We start from the raw sequence: 27,555 nt of genomic DNA, 5'->3' as shown, positions 1-27,555 counted from the left end.
AAAAAAAGTGGTTTTTCATTGATTTGGGGTGGGAAAAAAATGTAGCTTTTGAGCTCAGCACAATGAACTATTTATCTGGCCTGACAAGGCCAATCAATCCACCCGCTGTTCCGCATAAGGAGTAGTAGGATCCTGGTAGTCTTGACGGGTGGGGGCAGGGCTGAAGACGGCCCTAACCCTGATACACAATGCTTCCCTTCAACTGGAAATTTATGTTGGGCCCAGGTGACCCCGGGGGTCGGTGTGAAGCCTGTGACATAATGAAGATGATGTGCTATGTGTTTCATATTTACAGAATGCCCCCATGTGCTAAGGTCTCAGAGCCACTGGCAGATTCATTATATAAAACACCTAAGAGTAAAAGCTTGGTCAGTATCAGGCTGCAGGCCTAAGGTGAAGTCGTAAAAAAAGGAACACAGTCAGTAAGCCACCCCTCTTAATGCCATATTTTTGGTTAATGAAAAACTTCATAGGGGACCGCAAAGGCCAGATTTTTAGTTGTAAAGAGACAATTGTCTGAAAAGTTCGATTCCTTCGTTGATTTAAAGTTCTCAGGTAATTTGACCAAACTCATCCAGATAATTACCTTAATTTCTTAATTAATCCCTTATCTTGTTAAATTTAATTAATTACCTTAATTCTTTTATTTACTTTACAAAACAGGGCTAGCAGAGAGGCCTTGCCGCTGATCAACTTGTATGCAGTTCCTCAGCCCACTGCCCCCAGAAGCATTAGGAGGAACCAGAGGGCTCAGATCAGCAGGGGAGGTTTGGAGACATGTACAAAGACTCACTGAGCTCTAGCTCTCCAAATTTGATGAGGGCAGGCCAGCCTCAGGAGTCCTGAAACTTATTTTCAAGAATGCAGGAAACACTTTTGGGGATGACTATAGGTTTACAGCAAAGTACGCTTAATTCTTAAAATAGGAAATGTCTTGCATTGGTAAGAGGAACGAAGGAAGGAAGGAAGGAAGGAAGGAAGGAAGGAAGGAAGGAAGGAAGGAAGGAAGGAAGGAAGGAAGGAAGGAAGGAAGGGAGGGAGGGAGGGAGGGAGGGAGGGAGGGAGGGAGGGAGGGAGGGAGGGAGGAGGGGGAAGGGGGGGGAGGGGGGGGAAGGGGGGGGAGGGGGGGAGGGGAGGGGAGGGGAGGGGAGGGGAGGGGAGGGGAGGGGAGGGGAGGGGAGGAGAGATCCTATAGCTGCTAACCATTGTGGGCCTCTAGCCAATATTAAATCTGAGTAATTCAAAAAAAGGAAATGTAACCCAGGGCAGCTGGAAGGGGTAGAGGAAGAAGCAGGAAGGAAGGGAGACACAAAGCTAATGTCTCCAGCACTATGATCAATGGGCAGTTTATTGGACAAATTCCTATGCTGTCCAAATTTTATGAAAGATTAGCTGTTCTTCACTGTGGTTATGTAAACTTGTCTTCTTTTCTTAATGGAACTCTTTGCTAATACATTTCCTGCGCCTACTTTTTCCAGCTCTGTATTTCTCTTTAAGGAAGTAATAAGCCCGTGAAAAGCCTGCAGCTGAATGCTCACCTACTGTGGGCAGGCTTAGTGTGTACCCTGGTTGATTCATCATGAGGGCAGGGTTGGGAAAAACCCAGGGAGTCTGGTGTAACCAGAATCTAAAATTGAGCTGAGTCCTCTCTGCAGTCCTATATTCTCTCTCCTATCATTTCAAACAACAACGTCACAAAGTGGGGATATGGGAGATAATAAAACTCGAATAAGCTGATACCTAAAAATCTGCCTTGAGGTCTCAAAAGAGGGAAACAAATGGTTAAAGGTCTCTTGGTTAGATGGATGAGCTCTACCTTTATACATACTGCCTCCTGAACTGACAGAGACAAGGTGTGTGTTCAGGAGCCCAGTGGTTAGAAAGAGAAAGACCCTGATAAAGCCTGTCCCTATATTAAAAAGAGAGCATGGCCAGACACAGCCAGCTCAGCCTGTACCATAGCATTCTCTATAGTCACCTTCCATCCATAAAAACTGATATGAAAGCAAAAGTTAAAGTCCTAGAAAAATCATCATTTACAAATTTAGTCTACTTTCCCATTGTCATAAAATATTATTAGTTCCTTTATTATAGTTATTGTAACTATTACTTGCCCTGTGTATGTTCAAAATGTATACTAAAAAAACCCCAAAGGGCAAATGTCAGTTAATTTTTCAGCAATTTGAAATTTGACACAGTTCACCCAGAAGTCTTGGTTTTTGGTACATGTGTGGGGAAGGGGCTCTTTCTTCTTTTCCATACCTCTCTTATTGGTTCTCAAAATTGTTTCAGAAGACAGCAAAGCATTTCCACTGGATGCTTCGTGCATGGGCTTTTCTGGAGCTTTGCTGGAGAGAGGGTCTTTCTTCATCTCTTTCTTTATTTCCTGTGAGGATAGATAAAATAAAAACAAGATTGTAGTTTGAAATTTTAAAATGTTGCTTTGACGATCTTATGCTTCAGTTTTCTGGAAATCAACTATAATGACCTCAACTCAGTATAACATGATGTTTTAAAAACACCATTTTCTAGCCCTAGCCAGTTTTGCTCAGTGGTTAGAGCATCAGCCCATGGACTGAAGGGTCGTGGGTTCGATTTAGGACAAGGGTATGTACCTTGGTTGTTGGCTTGATCCCTGGCCCCAGTCAGGATGCATGCAGGGGGCAACCAATGTGTCTCCCTCTCTCTCTCTCTCTCCCTTTGTCATCCCTTAAAAGCCTTTTGGTTTCTATTCTTCCCAGCAGGGGTTTAGAGAAGTAGATTCCCAACTAACCATTGTACTCACAATTATGCTAAAACCCAAAGAAGATGATTTAAGTTCATTTAGTCATAAAGTTCCTCTGGTTTTTTAAGCTCTTGACAAAGAAAAATATAAGGATAATAAACTGAAATAAAAACTGTCATTGTAGGCCACGATCAGCAAACTATAGCCTGCCACCTGTTTTTATAAATAAAGCTTCATTACAACAAAACCACCTTTGTTTGTTTAAGTATTTTCTACGTCTGCTTTGATGCTACGCAACAGAGCTGAGTAGTTGGAACAGAGATCAAAGCCTAAAATACCAGGCCCTCTACAGAAGTGTGCTCTAGGAGGTCTTGTGTCAAAGCTCCATTAAGGTACAGATTTTTAAAGACTGATGGCTGATACAATGATTTAAAATTGCTTTAATAATTTACACAATTCTTTTCAAAAGCATTAATAGCCTGAAACGATAGTAATTCACAAACTACAGATCTGGAGCAGGGGGTTTCTGGGCTTGTGCGAATCTGTGATCACAATGACTCGGTGAAAAAGAAAGCTAAAGGGTTAGACCCAAAGTGTGGCTGAGTGGCAGGAAGGCTCAAGGATGAGAGGTGTTATTTAGAAAGAGCAAGGGGCAAGAAATGAGGAGGGGCTACTTTTATGGAATGAGCATGAAGATGGTAAATTAGATAGGGGACCACCATTCAGCTGGGGCAGAGGCAGAAAGAAAAGAACAAAAGCTTGTCAAAACACAGCCACTGCCTGGCAGCTTCCTACACAGCAACATTACCATAGTCAAGTCTCCAATTGCTGGATGGCTGGCTCAGTTCATAACAGTTTTGTCCTCCTTCCCTCCCTCCTTCGCTTCCTCCCTCCCCAGGGCCCCACCGGAAACCAGCAACTGCGGCTGGCACTTTGCTGGGTTGAGAGTTTCAGCTGGCACCCCAGGCTAACACAGCACAAAGCTGTGTGCATGCGTGCCTATGTACACGGACTCCCACCTCAGCAGCCCCAGCACCTGCTAAAACAGCAGTTGCCGGGGGTTTCTGCAGCTCCACTGGCAGATGGCATCAGGGGACAATCTGCAAACATTGCCTGCCTGAGCCACATGATGGGATGCTTTCTTAGTGGCAGCTGCCAGCCTATGGCTCTAGAAGTAAAGAAAACAAGCCACCGTGGGGCTCATTCCCCAGCAGCTGGTTCCTTGGGGGTAGAACAGTTGCTCAAATCTTACTTTCCATTGCAATGTGAATATGACTGGACACCGCATAATGCAGTGATATAGCATCCAATGTTGCTGACGAGTAATTCAGAGAAATTCAGCGGGTCATAGGCCATATGGCAAGCATTTGCTTAGCACTAACAGCTAATGGCACACAGTTGGGGAAGGGTCAGAGAGGGGTGAATGCTGGAGAGACTGAGGTGATTGTTGGAGCTGGCTTCAGAAGCCAGGGTTTTTAAGAATGCTCACATCCCATGCACTTGGAAAGACTGATCTGATCAATCAGGTGTTTAAGGTCAGAGAAACCAGCACCAGGAGTGGGGTTAGTTAATAAATCCCAGATTCCTTTGTTCCCACAATGATTGTTTACATTTGCCAGATACAGAAGCCTAATGACAACTAAATTTCTCAAGTTGATTTTTAGATGGAAGCAGGGAGGAGCCAAAACTTAAAATGTGCCCTGTATTTTTTCTGGAGAAACCTATCAGGCACGTGGGTGTGGCACTACATCCTGTAGGCTCTCTGCCTATACAACACCCAGGTATACCAGGCTCAACACAGCCCCACCCAACCGGAGCATCTCCCATCCATCCAACCCCTTCTCTGGGAGAGAGGGAGCTATTTTGCTTGACAGTCCATCATCTACCCACTTATCCAGGCTAGAAAATTCAGTGTTAATCCCCATATCTAACCAGTCACCCAGATGGGCTCTAGCTACTTCCTCAATCTCTCTGTTTCTCTCCATTCTTCCCATACTGCCTTAAAAACATGAACTTGAATAGACATTTCTCCAAAGAAGATATACAAATGGCAAATAATCTCATGAATAGATGCTCAACACCATTCGTCATCAGGGAAATGCAAATCAAAATCATAATGAGATACCCCTTCATACTCACTAAGATGGCAAGAATTTTTTTTATAAAAAGTAAAACAAGTGTTAATGAGGATGTGGAGTACATTGCTGGTGGGAATGTAAAATGGTACAGCCACTGTGGATAAAAGAACTACCATATGACCAAGCACTTCCACTCCTAGCTGTATACCCTGAAGAATTGAAAGCAGGGACTCAGATACTTGCATGCCAACGCTTACTGCAGCAGAGCTCTCCTGCTACACCTCACCTCTTAGGAAAAACTGCTGTCATAGCTAGAGCAAAGAGACTCAAAATCACTCCACCTGTGCCTCCAGTGGGAATCTTCACTTCCCTCCATCCTAAAGATTGCAATGTATTGATTTATCCATAAGCCTACGAGTACTGAGACCCAAATCCTTGACGCCCCTTACCACCTACACAAAAAAAGCTCTTTGCTGCAGAGGAGGGTGGAATTGGCACTGGAGTAACTCCTGCCTCCAGCTGCCAGCATCTGGCCACCTGGAGCTCTCTGAGGTTCTGATCCATGTGGTGGGACTCTGGATTTCCTGGGTCTGAGTGTTCCTAGCCCCCAACCCTCAACTCAGCATTTTGACCACTAAGCCTATACTTTTAACCATTTGTTAAGAACTTGAAGCCGAGTGGTAGAGGCTATACCTTGGGCCAGGTTTGTGGGCCACAGGGGTGTATAGTAATCCTAAATGCCTACATATATAAATCAGCAATGACTGTATTTGCTTAAAGACACTAAAGAATAGTTGGGTATCAGCAAAACTCTTTAGGAGGTAAAGGAAACCCAGTTTCTCTTGATCTCACATCTGATGCCTTAACAATGGAAACTGAGCATGTACAGTAAAATTAAGGCCATCAATAAGATATTGATGTTGCATCGACATTTAAGCTACATGGCAAGGACTGCCTGAGTAAAGGGGAAGGAGAACTCACACCATTTCTGCTTCCCAAAGCACTATGCTGTTCAGAGTCCAAGATGGTTCCCCCACATCTGGAGGCCATAAAGCTCCAATAATGCCACTCTAGCAAAAATTCTCTGACACACATTTAGCAGCCTGCAAACAGCAGCCTCACTGGGCAAACGCATAATCTGTACGCAACTGGGAGCTAAACTAGCATAGTCTGTGTTCTGATAAGTGGAGTTGCCAGAATGTGGCTGGCTGCTGAGGCAAGTCGGCTACTTTTCTCCTCTCCCTCCCCATCTATTACATACTATGCATGTGCTGGGGGGTTGGCTGGGTTGAACCTTAATTTCTTCCAATTAACCAAAATATCATACAGTAAAACACCAATGAAGGTCCAGTTTGGGGGCCTCCCTCCTCTTATCTTTTATGTCTTCCACCAACTTTACCCAAGTTAAGACACAGGCTTCACAGTAAATGGAAAGGAGGATACTATTAGTTAAAAAAATACCCTGGCATCATCATTTATTAGGTGGGTGAACTCAGGGGCAATACTGAGACTCTAAGCAGCTCTTCTGTCTCTGAAAACAGTCTAATGCTAAATGCTTTGACACTATCATAGAGATATCTTCAGAATCAGTGAATTGGAGAGTAGTACACAAATTATTTATTGTCATTATTAATGTTATCATTAAGTAGCAACTGCTATAAAAAGAACTACATTTAACAACACAGATGAACTTCACAGTCAGACTGTTGAGTGAAAGAAGCCAGACCAAAAAGATGCCATACTATATGATTCCACTGATGTGGAGTTTAACAACAGGCTGAACTAATTGGTGGTGAGAGATCTCCGAACAGCAGTTACCCTGTTGCCCTCAGGTACTGACTGCAAAAGGTACAAGAAAGCCCTGCTGGGAGGATGAAAATGTTCTATAATTTGGTGTGGGTGATGGTTGCACAGGTGTACACACACCTAAAAATTCATTGAACTGTATTTCTAAGATCTCTGCACTTCATTCTATGCTATTTCAATTTAAAAGAACATAAATGCTTAAACCAGAAGACAGATTCTTTTAAATCAAAATGTGCTCATATTTTGTCCTAGAAGGTGAAAAACATGAAAAGCTAGGGCTTGTGTGTTTTAAAGTTCATACCAGGGGGAGGAAAGCTTTCTGGGATCAACATTAAGGAGATGAACGGTGAGAATATGCCAGATGCACCAAGTGCAGGAGCCAAGGGGCATCTCATCTAAGTGACACAACCAGCTGAGTATCCTGCCAGAGCGTCCTTCCTCTTCACCTCAGCTGCTTTCCTCACGTCTTGCAGTATTTCCTTCTCTCCTGCCACCAACAGTACAGGCACATGGAGCAGGATGTACCTCTGACAGCAGGGGGAGCTCGGCGCAACCCTGACCAGCCATTAATGCTGGTCCTGAGCTTCTCTCTACATTACTGAGGCTGGGCAGGGTCCCCTCATTCAGGGTAGATGCCGAGCAGGGAAAGGACCTTCATACCTTCTTTCTGGAGGTAAGGCTTCCTTTAGAGCTGGCTGTGGCTGTGGGATCACAGCTGTGCCCCTACACTAGTTCATGGAAAACCTTTGGCAAAATTACCACTGGCAGGAGATAAAAGGAAATCGCTAAAAACAAACCCTTACACCAAATCTACTGATCAAGAGAATTTTGAATAGCTACAGAATCCTAGAATAGCACATTGCCTCCCTTTGCATATCTCCCTGCCCACCACCCCCTGCAAAAGGCAAGTTGGAGAAGCAGCCACCCCACAAACATCCTCTGCTTGCAGAACTGTGCTTTCCCAGCATTTGGCTCCCTTCACAAAAGGCCAGTCAGCCTCAAATCACCTGGGAAGACACCGCAAGTATGCTGATAGCAACAGCAGAGCACCAGGGGAGCTTCAGCTGTATCTGTCAGATTCTGTTTCTTTAAAAAAATATATCTCATTATCACAATTTTCAAAAAATACCCATGCTGTTGAACCATGAAATGGAACAACTTCATTAGAGAGATTTGTAAAGAAAAAATATATATATTCACTGTCTGAAGTAATACAGCAAACTATGAGGATTTGATAAAGTGGCGTGGCAGGGACACTGGTATTTGCTATTCAGTTTCCGTCTTTTACCAATGCTTGAAATATTTCCTCATTTCCCCTAAAAATTACATAGCGAAACCACATTGACGTCTCATACCACAATGGCTTTCTTATATGTACAAAATATGCTGCCACTCAGAAAAGTACTCTAACATATCTTCATAAATATAACCAAGATATTTTTGACTCAAAGCAAACAAGGAAAGTGTGTGTGTGTGTGTTTAATGTAACAGGGTACCTATTGTCATGTTTCTATGTAAATCTTCAACCACATATTTGCAAATTCATATATTTGCGGTATTATTTCCCAAGAATCACTTATAACAAAAACCCAGTCAAGAAGTTCTTGACTTGCATGACAGGAATGAATGCTGCCAAGAGCTCAATAAGGACTAGATACCAAACAAAGATAAGAATGGCTATCTTCATGTCCCAAAGAGGTAACACAGTTGCTGGATATGCAACACAATTTCCTTCACGACAGTCATCTCTATATCTTTATATATAATGTCCATTCCTTTCTGAACAGCTAGATCATTACCACTGGATCAAAGGGTGTCAATACCAACCAGCTGTTTGGACATGCTTTAGTGGGCACTTAATAAATATTTGTCAAGTAAATGGCCAATTTAGCAGAGTGTTATCAGCAGGACAACTATCTACAGACAAGGGGAAGCATTTTCAATTCAGCCCAAAGCTACAAAAACATGGAAATCTGTGTCATCCCTACAATGATACAACTGGTGTTCACTGGTTCACAATCAACTTCTCATCTCACAGGGTACAGACCTGACTTAAGAGTGGTAGGCAGAAGATACAGTAAGAAAATTCACATAGTGCCTCATTTTTTAAAACAAGCAATACTTATTTCTTTATTAGACTGTGAATATTAGACATTGAAAATAAATGTAGTTATTTAAAATTTAAAGCTTAAAAGCAGTAGAAGAACACATGAGAGAAAGATTTTACAATCTCAGAGTGGGAAAGACTATTTGACACTGACACCGAATCCAGAAGTTACAAAACAAAGGGCAGATGAATTACAAAAAGTATAAATACAATATAGAAAATAAAAGAAAAAGAAAAGAAAATTCAGCCTGGTCAGTGTGGCTCAGTTGGTTGAGCACTGTCCCATGCACCTAAGAGGTCACCAGTTCAGTTCCTGGTCAGGGTACATGCACGGGTTGCCAGCTCAATCCCCAGCAGAGGGCATGCAGGAGGCAACTGATCAGTGTTTCTCTCTCACATTGATGTGTTTTTTTCTCTCTCTCCCTCTTCATTCCTTTCTCTCTAAAAAATCAATGAAAACGTGTTTAAAAAAAAAAAAAGAAAGAAAGAAAATTCACCAACAAAGACAGAAAGTGGAGGAATAGTGCGATTACAGAGATCTCTTTCTACAAATATCAGCAAAGAGATCAATAACCCAACAGAAAAAATAGCAAAGGAAAATTCATACAGAAAAAAAGACTCAAAACTATGAAAGATGCTTAACCACGCTCATAAGAGAAATCCAAATTACACTGGGATTCATTTGACAATATCTGTGCCGTGCTCACTATACAGAACCCCAAATCCTTCTGGCTATTTTCTTATACCTAAAATTATAGCATTTACACCCACTATATTATAATGTTTACACAAGCCCTTTCACTAGAATCTGGGCTCTCAGAATACTCTGTTTTCACAGCACACAGTACAGTGCCTGGTACACAGCTGGTATTCATGTAAAGAGTAAGTATAAGAGATATGGAGAAGAGCAACCACAAACTTCCCAGAAGTTGACAGCCTAGACAGAGTGGAAGGTATACAATTTTTAAATTATAATGAGAAATCATTTTTTCCTTGATATTAAATACCATAAAGGTTCTCAATGGACCTCTCCAATAACCAGTGAATTTATTGGTTCCACTGATGTGAGACATCATTTTTTATCTGTCAGATTGGCAGCAAAAAAATTGAAAATATAATTTTGGCAATGGTGTAGAGATAGATACCCTCTCATACTTTCCAATAAGAGTATAAATTGGTATATAAATATAAATCAGTACAACCTCTGTGGGAAGCAATGTGGCAATTATCTATCAAAAATTTAAATATCTACGCCTTTTGACTCAGCATTTCTACTTCTAGGAATTTAAACTGCAAACTTACTTGCACATGTGCAAAACAGCATATGTACAAGATTAATCGTTATGGCATTGCTTAAATTAGCAAAAGACTGAAAGAACATAAATGTGTGTCAGTAGACAACTGGTTACATGAATTATGATAAATCCAAACCATGTGACTCTCTAAGAATGAGGCTGGTCTGTAAATATCAATAAGGATGACTGCCAAGACATGTTGCTAGATAAAAAAGCCTAATAATGTATGCTAGCATTTGCATGAGCATGTGCACACTTCATTGTGTAATACAGAACAACAAACTGATAACTGAGGCTGCCTCCAAGGATGGGAAAAGGGTTGCCAAGAGACAGGGAAAGCGTATATTTTGTCCCTGCTAATTGATACCATGTGCCTGTATTAGTTATAAAAAATTTTAATTAATTTAAAAATTAATCATTGAAATGTGTTTACTATTTCCCATTCATTAGACTATTAACGGATACTCCTTCTGCAAACAGGAAGAGTTGACACTGGCCTCTAATATGGCTTGGTTATATAACTTCCTCTACTAGTTTTAAAAATCCCAATGCTGCTGGTCACAATAGCAGTACATATGAATACAAACAGTTAAAAGAAAGCTCTTCAGTCTATATATTTCATCAAGAAGAGGAGACTGGAAAGTTAAGATGTTGGGGAAATCACACCAGGCCCAATAACCAATTTTTTTCAATTATGTGATACAAAATTCAAATTTTTTGAGCTATAAGTATAACTAATGACATGAAAACCCAGAAAAACAAAATGCATATAAAGAGGCAATATTAAATCTTATTTGTAGTTTTATTATGGGTAGGTACAGTTCACTTTGGTGGCCGGAGTGCAAGTAACAAGAGTTTGGATGGAGATTCCTCAAAAATAGAAGCAGAGCCTGGCCGGGCGTGGCTCAGCGGTTGAGCGTCGACCTAGGATCCAGGCAATCAGGGTTCGATTCCCGGTCAGGGCACATGCTCGTGTTGTGGGCTGCAGCAGATCAATGACTCTCTCATCACTGTTGTTTCTATCTCCCTCTCTCCCTCTCCTTTCCTCTCTCTGAAATCAATAAAGATATATTAAAAATATATATATAGAAGCAGAGTCACAGAAGCATGGAGCAGACTGACAAATCTCAGAGGGAAGGTGGGGGTGGGGGTGGGGGTGGGGGTGGGGTGAGGAGAGATTAACCTAAGAACTTATATGCATGTATGCATAACCCATGGACACAGGCATTAGTGTGGTGAAGGAAAGCCTGGGGGGGGGGGAGGTGGGTGCAGAGCAAAGGGGATCAATGGGGAAAAGGGGACACCTGAAATACTTTCAACAATAAAGATAATTTTTTTTAAAAAGAAAGAAAGAAATATATGACCCAGCAATCCCACCTCTGGGTATTTTTCCAAAGAAATCAAAAACACTAATTCATTGAAGCATTATTTACAATAGCCAAGATATGGAAGCAACCTAGGCGTCCACTGATAGATAACTGGATAAAGAAAACATGGTACATATATACATATGTACATATACAGCCATAAAAAGAATAAAATCTTACCATTTGTGACAATATGAGTGGACCTAGAAGGTATGCTAAGTGAAATAAGAAAGATGAACAAAGACAAATACTGTATGACTTCACTTATATGTGGGATCTAAAAATAAGCAAGCTCATAGATACAAAGAACTGATGGTTGCCAGATGGGAAGGGGGAGGGGAATGGGAGAAAAAGGTGAAGGGGATTGGTAAGTACAAGCTTCCAGATATAAAATAAGCTATGAGAATGTAAAGTACAGCACAGGAAATATAGTCAATAAGATTGTAATAACTAATGTATGGGTATTAGACTTACCCAGGGGATCATTTTGTAAAGTACATAAAACCTGAAACTTATATAATATTGTATGTCAACTATAATTTTAAAAAATTTAAAGACAAAAATAAGAAAAAATAATTAAACAGTTTGGGATTGGTTAATTATGCTCAAAAGTGTTAATTACACGATCTCAAATTGAGCTCCCCAAGAAGTGAGTATTTCCTCCATCACTCTCTTCTTGAAAATTTTTTAAATGTTTCTGATAACATCACACCTACTCCTTGAAGCAGTGCTACCTGAAACACAGAAACTGTTGGATCAAGTTCTAGGTAAACAGCTTGCTCTTGGAGAAAAAAAAAAATTAAAAAAGGAAAGGACACCTGAGGTCCAACAGCCATTTCTGCCATCTTTAACAGCTTTGATGATGATTAAGAGCTTGTGTTCCTTTGGCCCTTTGTTAGAATCCCTGTCACAGCACCGAACCCTGTACACTAAATATGAGTCCATAAAGTCTCTCTCTCAGCTACTCTGTGAGCACCTCAGGGGTAAGGAATGGGTCTCACTCATCTTTCATCCTCAGACACTCAATAAATGGTAGCCAGCAAGCACTCAATAAATAGTAGCCATTGTCATTAGCTTTATCATTTATTAACAGACATCTGAGTGCCTACTATGTGCCATGTATAAAGGAAAGCAGTACAGGCATTTAATGCAATATTAATTTTACAGTCACAACTGCTTCTAAGACTAATAATAAGCTAATAGAATAATGTAAATGCAATGCGATCTTTTACATCTAAAAAGAAATGGAATATATTTTTCATTTTCCTGGATCTCCTAAAAAAAATGGAATTAGCTTGCAATTATGTATACTATGAGCAAGGTGTTGTTCTAACGGTTTGCATGGAGCAACTCATTTAATGCTCATAGTCACACTAAGAAATAGGGAGTGTTATTATCTCTCTTTGACAGATGGGAAGTGGCTCCCAAGAGGGGACCAGGCAATAAAGGGCTGAGTAAGGGCTGAAGCCTGGGAAGTCCCATGTCAGAGAAGATCATACCACGCTCCATCCACCCAATGTATGTGCTCCTAATAGTGCTCTTGGCTTGCTTCAAAAGGCCAAGTTCCAAATTGCCATTTAAAAGAGGAGAGACAAGGAAAATGACCACAGAATAAACTTTCAGAAGTGACCAGTGACTTGAAAATTGCTCCCAAGTAATTTTTGAATTTTTACCAACAAAAAAGCACCTGTTTACTGGTTGTTGAAAGATGTTTATATACATTTGCATGCAAGATAACTTGATTGTCAAGAATAAATTATTCCAAATCCGTGACAAAACAATGCCATTTCATGCTCATTTCCTGATTAAAGCTTTTAGACAGCTGGGCATTTTCATTTCTCAGAGCTGTAGGGAGCTACATAGATTTCCATGCAGCAACTCCAAGATCATTAATCTAAGGAAAGCATGCGCCAACAGAATACCAGATTTTATATTGTTTCAGTAAAGAAGAGGAGGGGCAGGTTAATCTAGTTACCCTATGTGTGGTCACCTGACTGGTTAACAGAAAGACCAAATGCTAAACTGTACAGTCAACAGAAAACTGCTAAGTAATGAGGCGTTTTGTATCACAAAAGGAGTGAGAAGAGGGTAGTGAAATTCTTACATTGCTTGGAACCAGATACTGTAGGGATAAAAATAATCATACTGAGCTTATAGGAATGATAGGCAGAGCACTTTAATTATCACAAGGAGCTAATAGCATCACTATAGCCCTGGCTGGGGTGGCTCAATTGGTTGGGCATCAACATGTGCACCAAAAGGTTGCTGGTTTGATTTCTGGTCCAGGCACATGCCCAGGTTTCGGGCTTGATCCCCAGTGGGGGGCCTGCAGGAGGCAGCAAATCGATGTTTCCCCCTCACATCTATGTTTCTCTCCCTCTCCCTCTCCCTTCCTCTCTCTAAATATCAATTAAAAAATCTTAAAATAAAAATCTAACTATAAGTCTCTCTCTCTCGCACAGTCAGTAAGACTGGAAGATACTCTAGTAAGGGATAGCTAACTAATGCTGAAGACATCAGGAACCAGACACAAGTGGGCCCTCATAATTAGACTTACCCTGCATCCATGGCCATGCACTTGGCACTCATCACTCAGGGCCGGCTACTATTATTTCTCTTTCCAGTAAGGAACAGCTGGGTTTGAAAAGAGCAGCACTGGCTCAGACAGCTGACATTTCAGTTCAAGTTCTGGCTGTGACACTGCCAAGGGTGTAACACTGGTGCCTCACATTTGTTAGTTGTAAAATGGGAGATTAAAATGTTTTGAAGATCAAATGAGATCTAGTGGATAAAGGCACAACCTCTGGGTCCCAGGGTTGTCATCAGGCTCCATCAGCAGGGCATAGGTCAGGTACTAAGAAGGGGTGAGTATTAAAAGGAAAAACTTCCTAGTATACAATTCCTACTGTGGTTAGTCTGGCAGGAGTCTTGAAAAATTGACTTCCAAATGCTCTCTCAGAAAGCTACTGGAGGGTGTGTTCCACCAAATCAAGTGAGTGAAACAAGAGAGGGAAGGATTCCCAAAAGGCAGGGTAGTCAAAAATGAGAGAGGTGATGGTAATTTCCTGGACAGCAGCTTCAAGAACAATCAGTTCTGGTTGGAAGGTGCTGGTGTGTTTTTTTTAGGGGTGGAGGAGGGGATGGAGAGATAGTAAGAGGCATTTTATAGAGCTGTTTAGCTCAAGGTATGAGAAGATTTGGATGTCCTGGGATAACTCAACAAACAAAAAAGAATTATTATCTGTAGGGAAAATAAAAAGTTATATAAGGAAATTATAGTATATTCTTACTTCAATACTCAATATCACCATTGCTAAAGTAATGAAAACATTTATATATATATCAGGAGCTCCTTGTCCATTCTTATGTCCTTGTCTTCTAGGAGACAGTCACTTTTCAGTTCAAGCTACTGCTTCTAGTATTCCCTGCTCTAACTTCTGAATAACATGTACGCATTGCTGTGTTTTGCTTTGTCAATTCCGGACATTATCTGTTACCTAATATGGTAGTTGATGATTTTGCTCACTTATGCCCCCTTCCCCCATACCCCAGCATTCCTCTATGCTAACATGTCAGGTTTGGTTTAATCTACAATGAGCATCACTGGGTCTATAACTTTGCACATACACACAAGTATAACTGGGAAACAAATTCCCAGAAGTGGCATTTCTGTATCAAACACGTGGTGTATCCTTACTGTCAACAGATCATACCAAATTGACCTCCAGTTTGTATCAATTACACTCCCACCAATAGCACAAAAGAGTGCCAGTTTCCACATATTGGGTATCTTTAAACCTCTTAATTTTTGCCAATCTGATAACAGAAAATTATAATAATTTATATTTCTTTAGTAAAAACATGGTCGATCAGCTTTTCATATGCTTACTATCCACTGGACCTTCTAGTCCTGTGATCTGCTTGTTCATGTCTTTTCTCAGTTCTCCTACAGAGCACTTTGCCTTTTTCCCTTTCATTTCTAAAAGTTCTCTGAATATTAAAGAATTATCCTGTGGTCTTTCATATGTGTTGCAGAATTTTTCTTTCGTTTGTCACTTGGCTACTTCTCTAAATCAATTCTACTTCTTTCCATACAGAAGTTTCTAATTTTTATTTGGCAAAATCTAATCTTTTCCCTGAGATCTTCTTAGATTTGTTATGTGATTTGCAAAGGCCTTTTCCACTCAAAGATTATTAAAAACAAACAAACAAAAAACAGCCCTGGCCTGTCTGACTCAGTTGGTTTGATTTCTGGGCAGGGCACATGCCCAGATTGTGGGTTCGGTCCCCAGTCGGGGTGCATACAGGAAGCAACTGACTGATGTTTCTCTCTCTCCCTTCTCTCTCTCTAAAAAAAAAAAAAACTAAATATTTTTAAAGAAAGAAAAAAAACCAGTTATTTTTCTAATTATTTTATGGCAAAGGTTAACACATATTATTGGAAGGCCTCTCCCTCCTCACCCACCCCTCCTCCAAAGAAGAAAGGAACACCCAAAAGCTCAACTTAGAATAACTCATTCTGGGAATTAGAATGATTTTAGGTGCCTAGTTTCCAAAGTTTAGGTTTGAGAGTGAGGAAGTATTTCATAGTGGGGAACTGCCCACTGATAGAAGCTAAGACAGGAGTCTCTTCATTTGTGTTTAGATATATCTGCCTTCATTTAGCACTGACAGGTTAAAGATGAATACTATTAATTAACAGATAGGTCACAACTAAATTTGGTCATTTCTTCTCAAAACAGACTGCTTATCTTCTACCAAAAACAGAATCCTCGTTTTCTCCTGAACCTGACCCCTGGCTGGCATTCTGTATGCACAATTGCTCCACTCTGTGATGGGACTGGGCAACTAAGGCCCAGAGGCCCCCACAAGTGACACTAAAACCTCAAGGACCCTACTCCTTACCCACCCTACAATGGCAGGGAAGGAAAATGTTTTCTTAAAAAAAACATACAGACAAAAAAACACTTCCTAGATATAACCCTATAGCTTCCAGGACAGAGCAGCATGGGAACAGAAGACAAGGCAATTGAACATCATCATTCAATCCTTCCTCTTTTTTAAAAAATATGTCTTTATTGATTTCAGAGAAAGGAAGAGAGAGGGGGAGAGAGAGAGAGAAACATCAATGATGAGAGTGTCATTGATCGGCTGCCTCCTGCACGCCCTCTGCTGGGGATCGAGCCCGCAACCTGGGCATGTGCCCTGACCGGGAATGGAACCTCAATCCCCTGGACCATAGGTCAATGTTGAGCTGCTGAGCCACGCCAGCCAGGCTCATTCAATCCTTTCAAAGCTATGAAGTGCCTACTATGTACCAGGAACTACTGGCAACAACCCTTCTACTTTCTATCTCTGAGTTTGACTACTCTAGAAACCTCATATAAATGAAATCATACAGTATTTTTCTTTTTGCAACTAGCTTATTTCACTTAGCATAACATCCTCAGAGTTCATCTATGTTGTAGCATGTGTCAGAATTTTCTTCTTTTTTAATGCTGTATAATATTTCTATTGTATGCATATACCATATTTTGCTTATTCATTCATCCATTCATGGACATTTGGGCTCCTTTCACCTTTTGGCTACTGTGAATAATGTTATGAAAATGGGTATACAAATGTCTCTTTGAGAATCTGCTTTAAATTCTTTTGGATGTATACCCAGAAGTGGGATTGCTGGATCACATGGTAATTCTATCTTTAATTTTTTTTTTGAGGAACCACCAAAAAAATGCTGTTTTCTAGAGCATCTGCACCATTTTACATTCCCACCAATTTCTCCACATTCTCACCAACAGTTGTTATTTTCTGTTTTGTTTTGTTTTTTATTGGTAGCCATTCTAATAGGTACGAGGTCATATCTCATTGTGGTTTTAATTTGTATTTCCCGAATGATTAATGATATCAAGCATCTTCTCATATGCTTGTTGACCAACTGTAAATCTTCTTTGAAGAAATGTCTATGCAGGTTCTTTGCCCGTTTTTAATCAGGTTATTTGGTTTTTGTTGTTATTGTTGTTGAATTATAAGATTTCTGTATTATTCTAGATGTTAAGCCCTTATCAGATACATGATTTGCAAATATTTTCTCCCATTCCATTGTCTTTTCACTCTGTTGATTATGTCCTTTGTTTCACAGCAGTTTCAAATGTTCATGTAATCAAATTTATCTAGTTTTACTTTTGTTGCCTGTATGCCTTCCTCTTATAAGGACCCTGGTGATTCTAATCTCCTTATCTTAAAAGCCTTAAGAGCCTCACAGCTACAAAGTCCCTTTTGCCACATAAGGTAACATATTCATAGGTTCTGAGAATTGGTATGTATACATTTTTGACAGCTTACTTCACCTTTAAAATGACAATAATGGCGGCATCTAACTTACGGGTTGTTATGACAACTAAACAAAGAAACACATGAACTGAGCTTAGAACAGCGCCTGACCTACAGTAAATGTAAGCAATTATTATAACACAATACAAGTGTTACAGGAGACACAATTATGACTAAGGGTACTGATAAGAACAGAAGCTAGGGTTATTCATTCTGCCTGGGAGAATGAAATGCATTCCCAAAAAAGTATAACATACCAGTTTGGTGATAAGAATTGAAAAGGGAGGCCAGAAGGGAGAATTCTGAATTTTCTTCTACATTAACATCTCAGAAATCTTGTTTCTTTCCCAGGAAGCCACATCTGCTTTCAGACAGTAGCCCTGAGGTGATTATTTTTTTCTTTAGTTATAAGGAAAAATGCTCAGCTGAATTTCTGAATCTCTTCTTAATAAACAATTACAAACTTTTTCCCAGCAAACTATTTTTAGAGTAGAAAGGGATTTTTTAAAAAGCAGCAGCTCATATTTATAAAATTTGTCCTCAAAATTTAAAAATAGATCTAAAAATTTGGTGACAGCCCTGCCCCACCCTCATCCAGCAGATAGAAAAGATAGACAAAGCATGCTTTGAGAGTCTGGATTTTTAAAATTTTGCCTTTGCCTATCTCTTCTCCCTAGAATGTTCACAGTAAATAGCAGGTACACAAAGTAATGAAGGAAAATAATCACTATTGATGTTATTCTCAGTTCTCCTCTCGAACATGCTGGGAAGCTGCCATAATTAACTGGCTGAGATATAGAACAATTTCTCAACTTGTCCTCTCATTATAAACCTTCTCCCTGCCCCACATCAACCAAGTGACCTAGCTTCAGTTCCTGCAGAGCTTCGGCATTTCTAGCTTAGAGGTTATTTTGCCCTGAACCCACACTGGGAGCCTGACAAACAAGTGGGGTGGTTTTAGGTCACACATAGGAGGCGTATTGATAACAATGGATCACACTGGTATCAATATTCCAATTGATTACAATCAAACACACAACATACGGACACACAAAACACACATGCCAGTTGCAATTTGAGATTTTTACCCAGCCACCAACATAGATGAAGAGAATCACAAGACGTATTTTCCTCCTGAGCTACCTTGTTGCTCTATGTTCATTAGGGCCAACCAACTATAACCACTGCAATTCAACGATAAGAGGCACCTCAAAAGGTTAATACAGAAAGGGCAGGCTGGTGACTCTGTTTTAAAGCTCCATGATATATTGAAGGGGGAATAAAAGAGCACAGTAATAATTCACACCCTACCTTATCAATGAGAGATCTGAATTCAGTCCACAACCCCATAACTTCAGGGTAAGGCTAAAATCCACCTAATGTAACTGGCTAAGCCACACAACCAAACAGAATGTATCATGGGCATTCCTGAACACACCAAATAATTTTGTGTGTCTGGCACTTGTCTTAGCACTTAGATGATATGTGCAAAGAACTGTGTTCTCCTTGAAGGAAAAGAAACAGATACAAAATACATATTTGTGGTGTCTATGTTTAGAAGAAATAGAATATGCTGAGTTCCCAAAATGAAATAGCTGTTCACAGGAGGAAGATTAAAATTGAGTCAAAAATTTCCAACACTGACCCCCAATTCTGCATTTTTTGATGAGTAATCCCATGGCCTGGTTCATAAGTCAACACATAAGTACAACATTAACTATTTCAGACACTTCCTACAACCACAAAAACCTATATGTAACTGTTGGAGACATTCAGGTTGAAAAGACAGAGAGAACTTAACATTTTACATCTTGTTTTCCTTGTCTGCCCAAGTTCAGCACATAAATATTTTTTAAGTAAGATCCATGTAAAGTTTCCTCTCTTGAAATAGAGAAACTTCCTGTTAAGCAGAAAGAGGCTTTCAACCTCATCTGTAAGATGATATTGAACAATATTAGTTTAAAGCTGCATTATGACTTTTTTCATTGCAAATAGTCACTGCAGGGTTTTGCTCCTTTCCAAATCAACGTTATCACTGATTTAGCATCACGTGGCAAACAAACAGAAAGGGGGAAAATGTCTTAACTACTTTCCAGGTATAGATACCCAAAGCTATGGTGCTATTTGTAAGGTTGACATTACTCAAGACATTAAGTTCCAAAATGCACATGGGGCACTTCATGTTTTTCTCAAGTCGAAGATGTTTAATATAGTGTGTGCCTGTAATAAACTAAAATACTGAACTATCATATTCCAGTTTAGTACCGGAGTAAAACCCCTAGCAGTGTCTCCAAACTTAGTGTAGTCATTGGCTTTAGACTTCTCTCTAATCAATACAGGGTGTCCCAAAAAATGTATACACACTGTAACAGCTGATAGCTCAATTTTGAAAATGAAATGTATTTTAATAAACACTGCCTTTATAATTATTCAAAGTGTGTGTATACGTTTTTGGGGGACACCCTATATTATGGAGCATTTCTAAATGGCAGATAAGACATCCAATACTATATAATTAGAGACCAAATCCAGAATTTTATTCTTTCCAAGTTCTCATGTTGAAATCTGACTGAGAATCTTGGCCCATAATTTTCCTCTCTTATTTAAAATGTATACATACAGTACTGACCAAGGGTTCTTATTCTGGGATTCATGAACAAACATCTAAATTTAAAAATAGGCAAAGGTTATAAATGGATAGTTCACTAAAGAAGAACTACATATGGTCAACAGACACATGAAAATAGAAACTTAGCAGTAACTAGAGATGAATGTATCAAATAATGAGACACACTGCAGGACACACTGAATCTTAAAAAGAGACTCTACCCAGGGAATGGGGAATGGGGCCTTCTCCCAAGCTACTGGTGGCATTCCAAGTTGGCACACTTTGGGGGAGACCAGTTGACAATAAGGATCATATATCTTTAAAAACAAACAAACCAAACAGTCATACTCTAAACCCAGTAACTCGACTTATAGGTACTTACCCAAGAGAAGTAATCACAAATGTTCTTAAAGGTGGAGGATATTCACCATTTGTTCTTTATGAGAAAATCAGAGCAATCTACGATATTAACAAGTAGGGCTGTGTGTTTTAAGAATCGACTACTGAGAGTAGTTGTGATGTCTAGGAGTCCTCAAGGCTATGGGGAGGGTAACTATGGACCGTCACCTTGAGAGGATGGGCCTAGGCTCCCCACTCCTGCCTCAATGGTACAGCTCTGCTTCTATCTGTCTTGCCTTTGAGGAGAGGGTTTGGCAGCTTTAAAAAGCTTGCAACACATCGTCAATGTTGTAGAAAACTAAGTGGCGTTATCTTAAACTTAAAAATTGGTTACAATGGAGACCTTGTATCCATGTAAAATGGGGTTGTTTCTTTCAAGAATGTATATTTCTAGTGCCCTATTTTTAATTTTTCTCCTTTGCTAGATATTTTATTTTAGTTGTATTTATTCTAAAAAATAAAAATATTGATAGTATTCAATGCTTTTAAAAATTGGTTACAATTTTATGTGTTTTTTACCACAATTAAAAAAAAATGCTTACAAAACACCACCTACAGTATTATCCCATTTTTGTAGAAAAATAATAAATACCTATCTGTGTTTAAGACAAACGACCAGAGAGCTAGAAAATGAATTCTCAACCATGGCTATCTCTAAAAGGTGGGGTGACAGATTATTTTCATCTCATGTTACTTTCTTCATGTTATAAATTTTAAATATGTGCATTACTTAAGAAAGAAAATGCTTATGTAGGTGGTAAAAAAAATTCAAAACACTGGTAAAATAGAAGAGAAAAAGGGGGAAATAGCTTGGGAAAGTTATTTAAATTATTGTTGATGACAATGTCCTTTTTAAAAACTCAAAGTTATTACCAACAAGAAAAGAGTCCCTTCTGTTCTAGGAGCGATGTTCAGAGAAACCCATTCCTAGCCATAAGCTCAAACAGCTGAAGAGCAATGTTTCAATAAAGGGAGTTACTGGTCACCTCTAACAGCTTTGGGAAGCTTTGGGACCCTCAAGGCAAAAGCAAGAAAAGAAAAAGAAATGGAAGGAGAAAGGTCTAAAGAAATATAGCAATCAGAAAATTAAGGCAAACACAGCTCCAGGCCAGTTTTTAAATATTCAAGGGGAAAATACTAGACATAATAAGAGATATTTCCCCAGCTTCCTGCGTCACCGCCCACACTCCCTCGTTTCCTCTCCTTTGCAAAGCTGAACACTGAACAAGAAAATTAACGGGCGCTGCAATAATGACTCCCAGGAGGAATGGTTTCTGCACAAGAGAAAGTCGAAGGAAACATTCAGATTTCTGGAAATACCCCATGGAGATGAACAAGGATGAAAGAAATGTAAAATGAGAGACGCGTAGGTGGTTTGTCAGGGAAAGGGTGGGATGAAGGATGGAAGCCCCAAATTAAACACAACTCCAAAACTTCCAGCTCTCTCTTCCCCCTCATCTTCCCTCACCTTTGTGACAGGTGTCATATGACCATGAGGAAACCTGTTCACTGAGTAGAGCTTTGAGGTGCACCTATTTTTGTCTGCTTGTAGCATTTTTGCCCTGGTCAGAAACCAGATGTAGCATTAACGTAGTCCAGCCCACTCTGCCTGACAAGAGCTCCTGGAGCAGCCCATTTACTCCAGGAGAGTGAGAGAACCACACACAGACGCAGACATACAGACAGACCCAGACACAGAGACAGACCCACAGATAGACTCATACACACACACACACACACACACACACACACACACACACACAGATGGACAGACACACACAGAGGCATAGACATACAGACAGACATGCACACACACAGAGACATGCATAGAGATAAATACAGGCAGACCTTGGACATATTGAGGGTTTGGTTCCAGGCCGCCACAAAAAAATGGATACCACAATTAAGTGAGTCACACAATTTTTTTGGTTTCCCAGTGCATATAAAAGTTATGTTTATACTATACTGTAGTCTATTAAGTGTGCAATAACATCATGTCTAAAAACAATGGGCATATCTTAATTAAAAAATATTGCTAAAAAATGCTATCACCTGAACTTTAATGAGTCATAATCTTTTTCCTGATGGAGAGAGTCTTTTTCTTTTCATTCTAAATAGCTTACAATTTTATTTGTCAATTATGCCTCAATAAAGATGAAAAATAAAATTAAATACAATTAGAAAAAAAGGTGAATCTATTGGGGTGACATTGGTCAATAAAATTATATAGGTTTCAGGGGTATAACGATGGAGAGTCCTGCCTCAATATTGATAAGAATGCAATATCTATGAAGTGCAGTAAAGCAAAGCACAATAAAATGAGGTACACCTGTACAGACCACACACAGAGAGAGACAGAGAGACATCCAGAGAGCAGAGAAACCCATAAGAAGAGATCCCCCAGGCCCTAAAGGCAATCCATCATGCAGGTCACCTTAACAGCTGTGTTCCATTCCCCTTCCCACTTCTAGCTCATTCCAGGGGCTCCTTTGTCCTAGATCACAACTTACTCTTCCAAATTCTACCTCATTACCAATTATTCAGATTGAGCAGAAAAGTATTTTTATTTTCTATAACTGTAAAGCCACAGATTTATGTGCATATCTGAGTCATCCACATTCAACAGCCAACTTTTACCTGCTGTTTTCTCAGATGTTAGCTCCCATCTCTGAACTGAAATGCAAATTTCACCAGTCCTACACACACTCACACACAAATCTATGAGAATCCTCATTTTCATGAGAGCTAAATGAACAGCCGGGGTCTGGGCTGGCGTTTCCTCCCCAGGTCCCAGCTTATGGCACTGCCTCGTGAAAGGCATGTGGCTCTGGGGAGCAGCTCATGTCCTGAGAACACCCTGTCACCCAGTGCTACCCTTCTGTAGAAAATGGAATTACCAGCTGTTTGTCAACATTCACAAATGCTACGACTTGAAGAGGCAGAATCCTGGGAAATCAGTGACTTCACTGTCACCAGAGTCAAATGGTCCTCATGACTCAAAAAAATCTCCCCATAATCCTAACAGAAAGGTCTTTTTCGGTAGTCTTTTTTGAGGGTTTGGCCCTGATTTTATTTTTTTCCTATTTTCTGGTATAAATAAAAGCACTTGATTTCCTATTCTGTAGTGTGTGCTCTGGTTTTGATATCTTAACTTTTACAGACAACCATTTGAGCAAAGTGAACATAAATCTTAGCATACAGCCTTTTGGTAATCTTCAGAGACGCTAACTTGGTTAACTTTTAAACCTGAGGAAATTCTAGTTTATACTATGTTCCCCAATAAACTGGGAAAATTTATTAAAACACAAAAAAAGGAAGCTTCACCTTTACATTTTAAAAACTATATTCTCAAATTATGGCAAAATCCAGAAATGTTTTGACTAGAAAACTTCTGATAATTGCAGGGGCCATCTTACTTGACAAAGCTAGACCTCAAAACATGGCCATACCTGCCAAGAGGCATGTAAGCATCACTCTATCTGGGCGTCTGAGGGTGGCAGTGATAAGTAAAGCTAACAGCTGAACAGTGATCACCCCCATTCCCCTCCCCCAAAGCCTCTCCACCTAGTAGTGCTGCACAGAGTATTCACAAAGAATTTATCACCAGTATGGAAATTCCATCTGTGGCCTGACATCGGGGTATTTCATCAGAAACAGTCTACCCTGACTTGAGGCAAATCTCTCCACAGGTCTTCACAAGTACACTTACAAAAGGACTGAAGTCAATGCCTAGCAACACTCCCTCACTGTCAGCCTAGCTGAGGTAAAACACCAACCGCACCACCATCAAAAACTCCACAATATGCCAGGAAAGTGATGGTGTCACAAAACTAGAGGAGGATTTCTTTTCTTTCATATTCACTTGGCCTCTAAACAGTCTAAATATTGGGTTGGCTTGATTTTCCACCAATTAACTGCTCTTATTTAGTCTATAAGCCTTTTGGGGAAAGTTTCACCTCACATTTTCAACTATTTTTTTAAACATCATGCCTCGTTCAATGTTCCTTGTGAAATATTAGCACTGTATCTTAAACCGACATGCCTGCTTATTCTAGATCATTCATTACTGGGAGAATTTAATGCAAACATTAACTCCAAATGGAAGAATTAGCTGTATCAGTCAAGTGTTAACTCCAGTCCATTAATAAGCTACCCCACAAGTTGGTCGTTGGTCTATTTGAAATACCTGGGCCCTCAATGTTGTCATCTGCATGATAGGCACCTCTGTCCCATGTTTGTTCATCTGTTTCAGAGACTCATCCCCATTTTGCTTCTTAATGACTCAAAGACACTAAATATCTAGCTTCAATGGCAATAAAGAAAATTACCTCCTCAATTACAGCTAGGAAAGTACCTTAGCAGCTGTGTTTTCACTGAAACAGCCATAAAAGCAAAAGATTTGCAAGCTACTTCACATTTATTATCTCCCATTGATATTTAATAATTTCATTCTCAAGCACTGCAGCCTAATTTATCCCTTGCCATTGGCAAAAATAAGATGGTGTCCTCATCCCCATGTCCAAAGAGGGCAAGGCAGGAATGTGACTCGCCCAAAGGATGACAGAGGGTGCCAAGAATCCACCCCCCCAAAAAATATTTAGTTGCTTCTCTCAGTTTACAGAAAATAAAGACCCCAGAAGACACTTTCTTCAAAATCATCTACAGTTGGAACCCTCAAAATGCCATACACTTATAAATGTCCACTATTCCATGGGGGAGCTCAAATCGCCCTATGATGTTGAACAAAATCTGATACAGAAATATTTTATGACCTAGGCCTGTAGATTCTTGCTCAGGTGGCCTAGCAGAGCCTAAAAAGAAGATGCTGGGGGAGGAATGGAAGCAAGAGGAAAATACTGCCTCACAGATGCAACTCTCTGGAGCAAACTACTACAAAAGTGGGAATAGATGGGAGGATAAGATATCTACTAAGAAATGATGTCCCTGGCTTGACAGACAATAGAAATAAGTGTAAATCTAGCTCAACAGCCTGGGTCTTTAAGCCAATTCCTCTCTTAGTTTTCCCAGGAGCCCTTGCCATCCTGAATATTTTAATATATTAGTGAACTTATTTATACCAAATCACCAACCACCTGCCACCTGAATCTACAGGGAAACAGCATACAGCCACAACCAAGACTAGAAAGCCCCGTTAGATGACTCAACATTTAAGACAAAGTTGAATCAAGATTCCCTCTATCTCCTCTGACCTTCTCCTGCTCTCATTAGTTGTCCTTAAGCATTTGGGGGTAAATGGAAAAGGTAAGCCTTTGAGGCTTCTAGATGATAGCGCAATTTGGGGACCCACAGCCTGCTCCCCATTTCATTAAGGACTACAGCTTCCAGCACCGATGGGCTGGGGGTATGTGGAGCAAGAGCCTGCAGCCACTGGGGCCCTTCTAGAAGCTTCCCTGCCTGAGCCAAGGGGAAAATCCTATGGGAAGGAGAGGAAGTCAACAGAAAGAGCTGGGGCTGAGCAGTTATGATGCTCAGCTCAGTCATGTGCTAATGGAAATACAAGGCGCACAGCAGGCCAAGGCCCTCAAGTGCCCCATGCTTGCTGGCTTTCTGTATCAAGTTCCCAGGAGGCCCTAAGGACCAGGGGCCTCTTTTCTTATCCTCTGGGTTCCCCACTTCCCTAAATGACTCAATAACCTCAGTCCCACTACTTGAAGTAATTTGTTCCTTATACTCTGAAGGGCCTATCCAAAGCCTTGTTCATTAGCTAAGTGTCACCACTGAGCGAGCAAACACACACCACAACAAGGCACTGCATTCGAGGTGTGGACATCACCCCGGGCTGCAAGAGCCTCAAACACACCAGTCCTTCTGTGCCTTGCTTCACCTACTTGGAAGTGATTTCAGGGGAAGAGGGTAGGTCCAGAGCAGTGGTTTTGGAAATGGGGTTCCAAACCACCAGCACCACTCAGGGACCTGATAGAAATGCAGATTCTCTGGTCCCACCCCAGACCTGCTGAACCAGAAGCCCCCGAGGTGGGATCCAGCAGTCTATGGTGTGTGTGTGTGTGTGTGTGTGTGTGTGTGTGTGTGTGTGTGTGTGTGTGTGTGTGTGTTTCAGGTGTACAACCTTATAATTCAACATCTGTATATACTACAAAGTGATCACCCCCAAAGGTCTATTTACTATCCATCTCCATATACCTGGCCCCCTTCACCCCTCTTGCCCAACCCCCTTCCCTTCTGGTAATCACCAATCTGTTCTAGGTATCTATGTTTGTTTTTGTTGTTTGTTCTTTTTTTCATATTCCACACGAGTGAAATCAAACAGTATTTGTCTTTTTCCTTCTGACTTATTTCACTTAGTGTTATATCATCAAGGTCCATCCACACTGTCACAAATGGCAAGATTTCATTCATTTTGATGACTGAGTAATATTGCTCATCCATTGATGGACACTTGGGTTGTTTCCAAATCTTGGCTGTTAAAACTAATGTCAGCAGTCTATGTTTTACCAGGCCTGCCCAGAGGTACTGATGTACACTCTGGTGTGAGAACCACAGTTGAGAGGAATAAAAAAGGCTGCCTGCACAGTGAGGTTACAGGAGGTCCAAGACCCTCTGAAGCAGCAAGCTGGATCTGAACCCTCAGGAATAAGCACTTTCATAACCTGCTCCTCTCTGCCCCTACACCCCAGGATAAAAGAAGAGCTGCTTCTTTTCAGGAAATACAGCAATGGAAAGCTCAAAGAACATGGCAGCACAGAAAAGGGAACAAAATTCACCCTGGCTCTTAGACACAGTCAATTCCTCCTCAAACTATAGGAGGAACCTGTCCCTGGCAATGGGACAGGTAAGAGGCGGGTATGCAAGACCTGA

General features: G+C 40.5%; 1 protein-coding gene across 2 annotated transcripts in view; it reads right to left on the bottom strand.

The window, feature by feature from the left end:
* SH3KBP1 (SH3 domain containing kinase binding protein 1) overlaps positions 1-27,555 on the bottom strand; it is a 308,270-nt gene that overhangs the window by 187,219 nt on the left and 93,496 nt on the right. For both annotated transcript variants that reach the window (XM_087813683.1, XM_016199360.2), the window contains one exon: positions 2,263-2,386. In XM_087813683.1, coding sequence (XP_087669809.1) covers positions 2,263-2,386 — 124 coding nt within the window. The remainder of the gene's footprint in view (positions 1-2,262; positions 2,387-27,555) is intronic.

The sequence above is a fragment of the Miniopterus natalensis genome, chromosome X, assembly GCF_054644295.1.
Source record: "Miniopterus natalensis isolate mMinNat1 chromosome X, mMinNat1.hap1, whole genome shotgun sequence".
Lineage (NCBI taxonomy): Eukaryota > Metazoa > Chordata > Mammalia > Chiroptera > Miniopteridae > Miniopterus > Miniopterus natalensis.
This window is presented reverse-complemented; position numbering and strand designations above follow the sequence as displayed.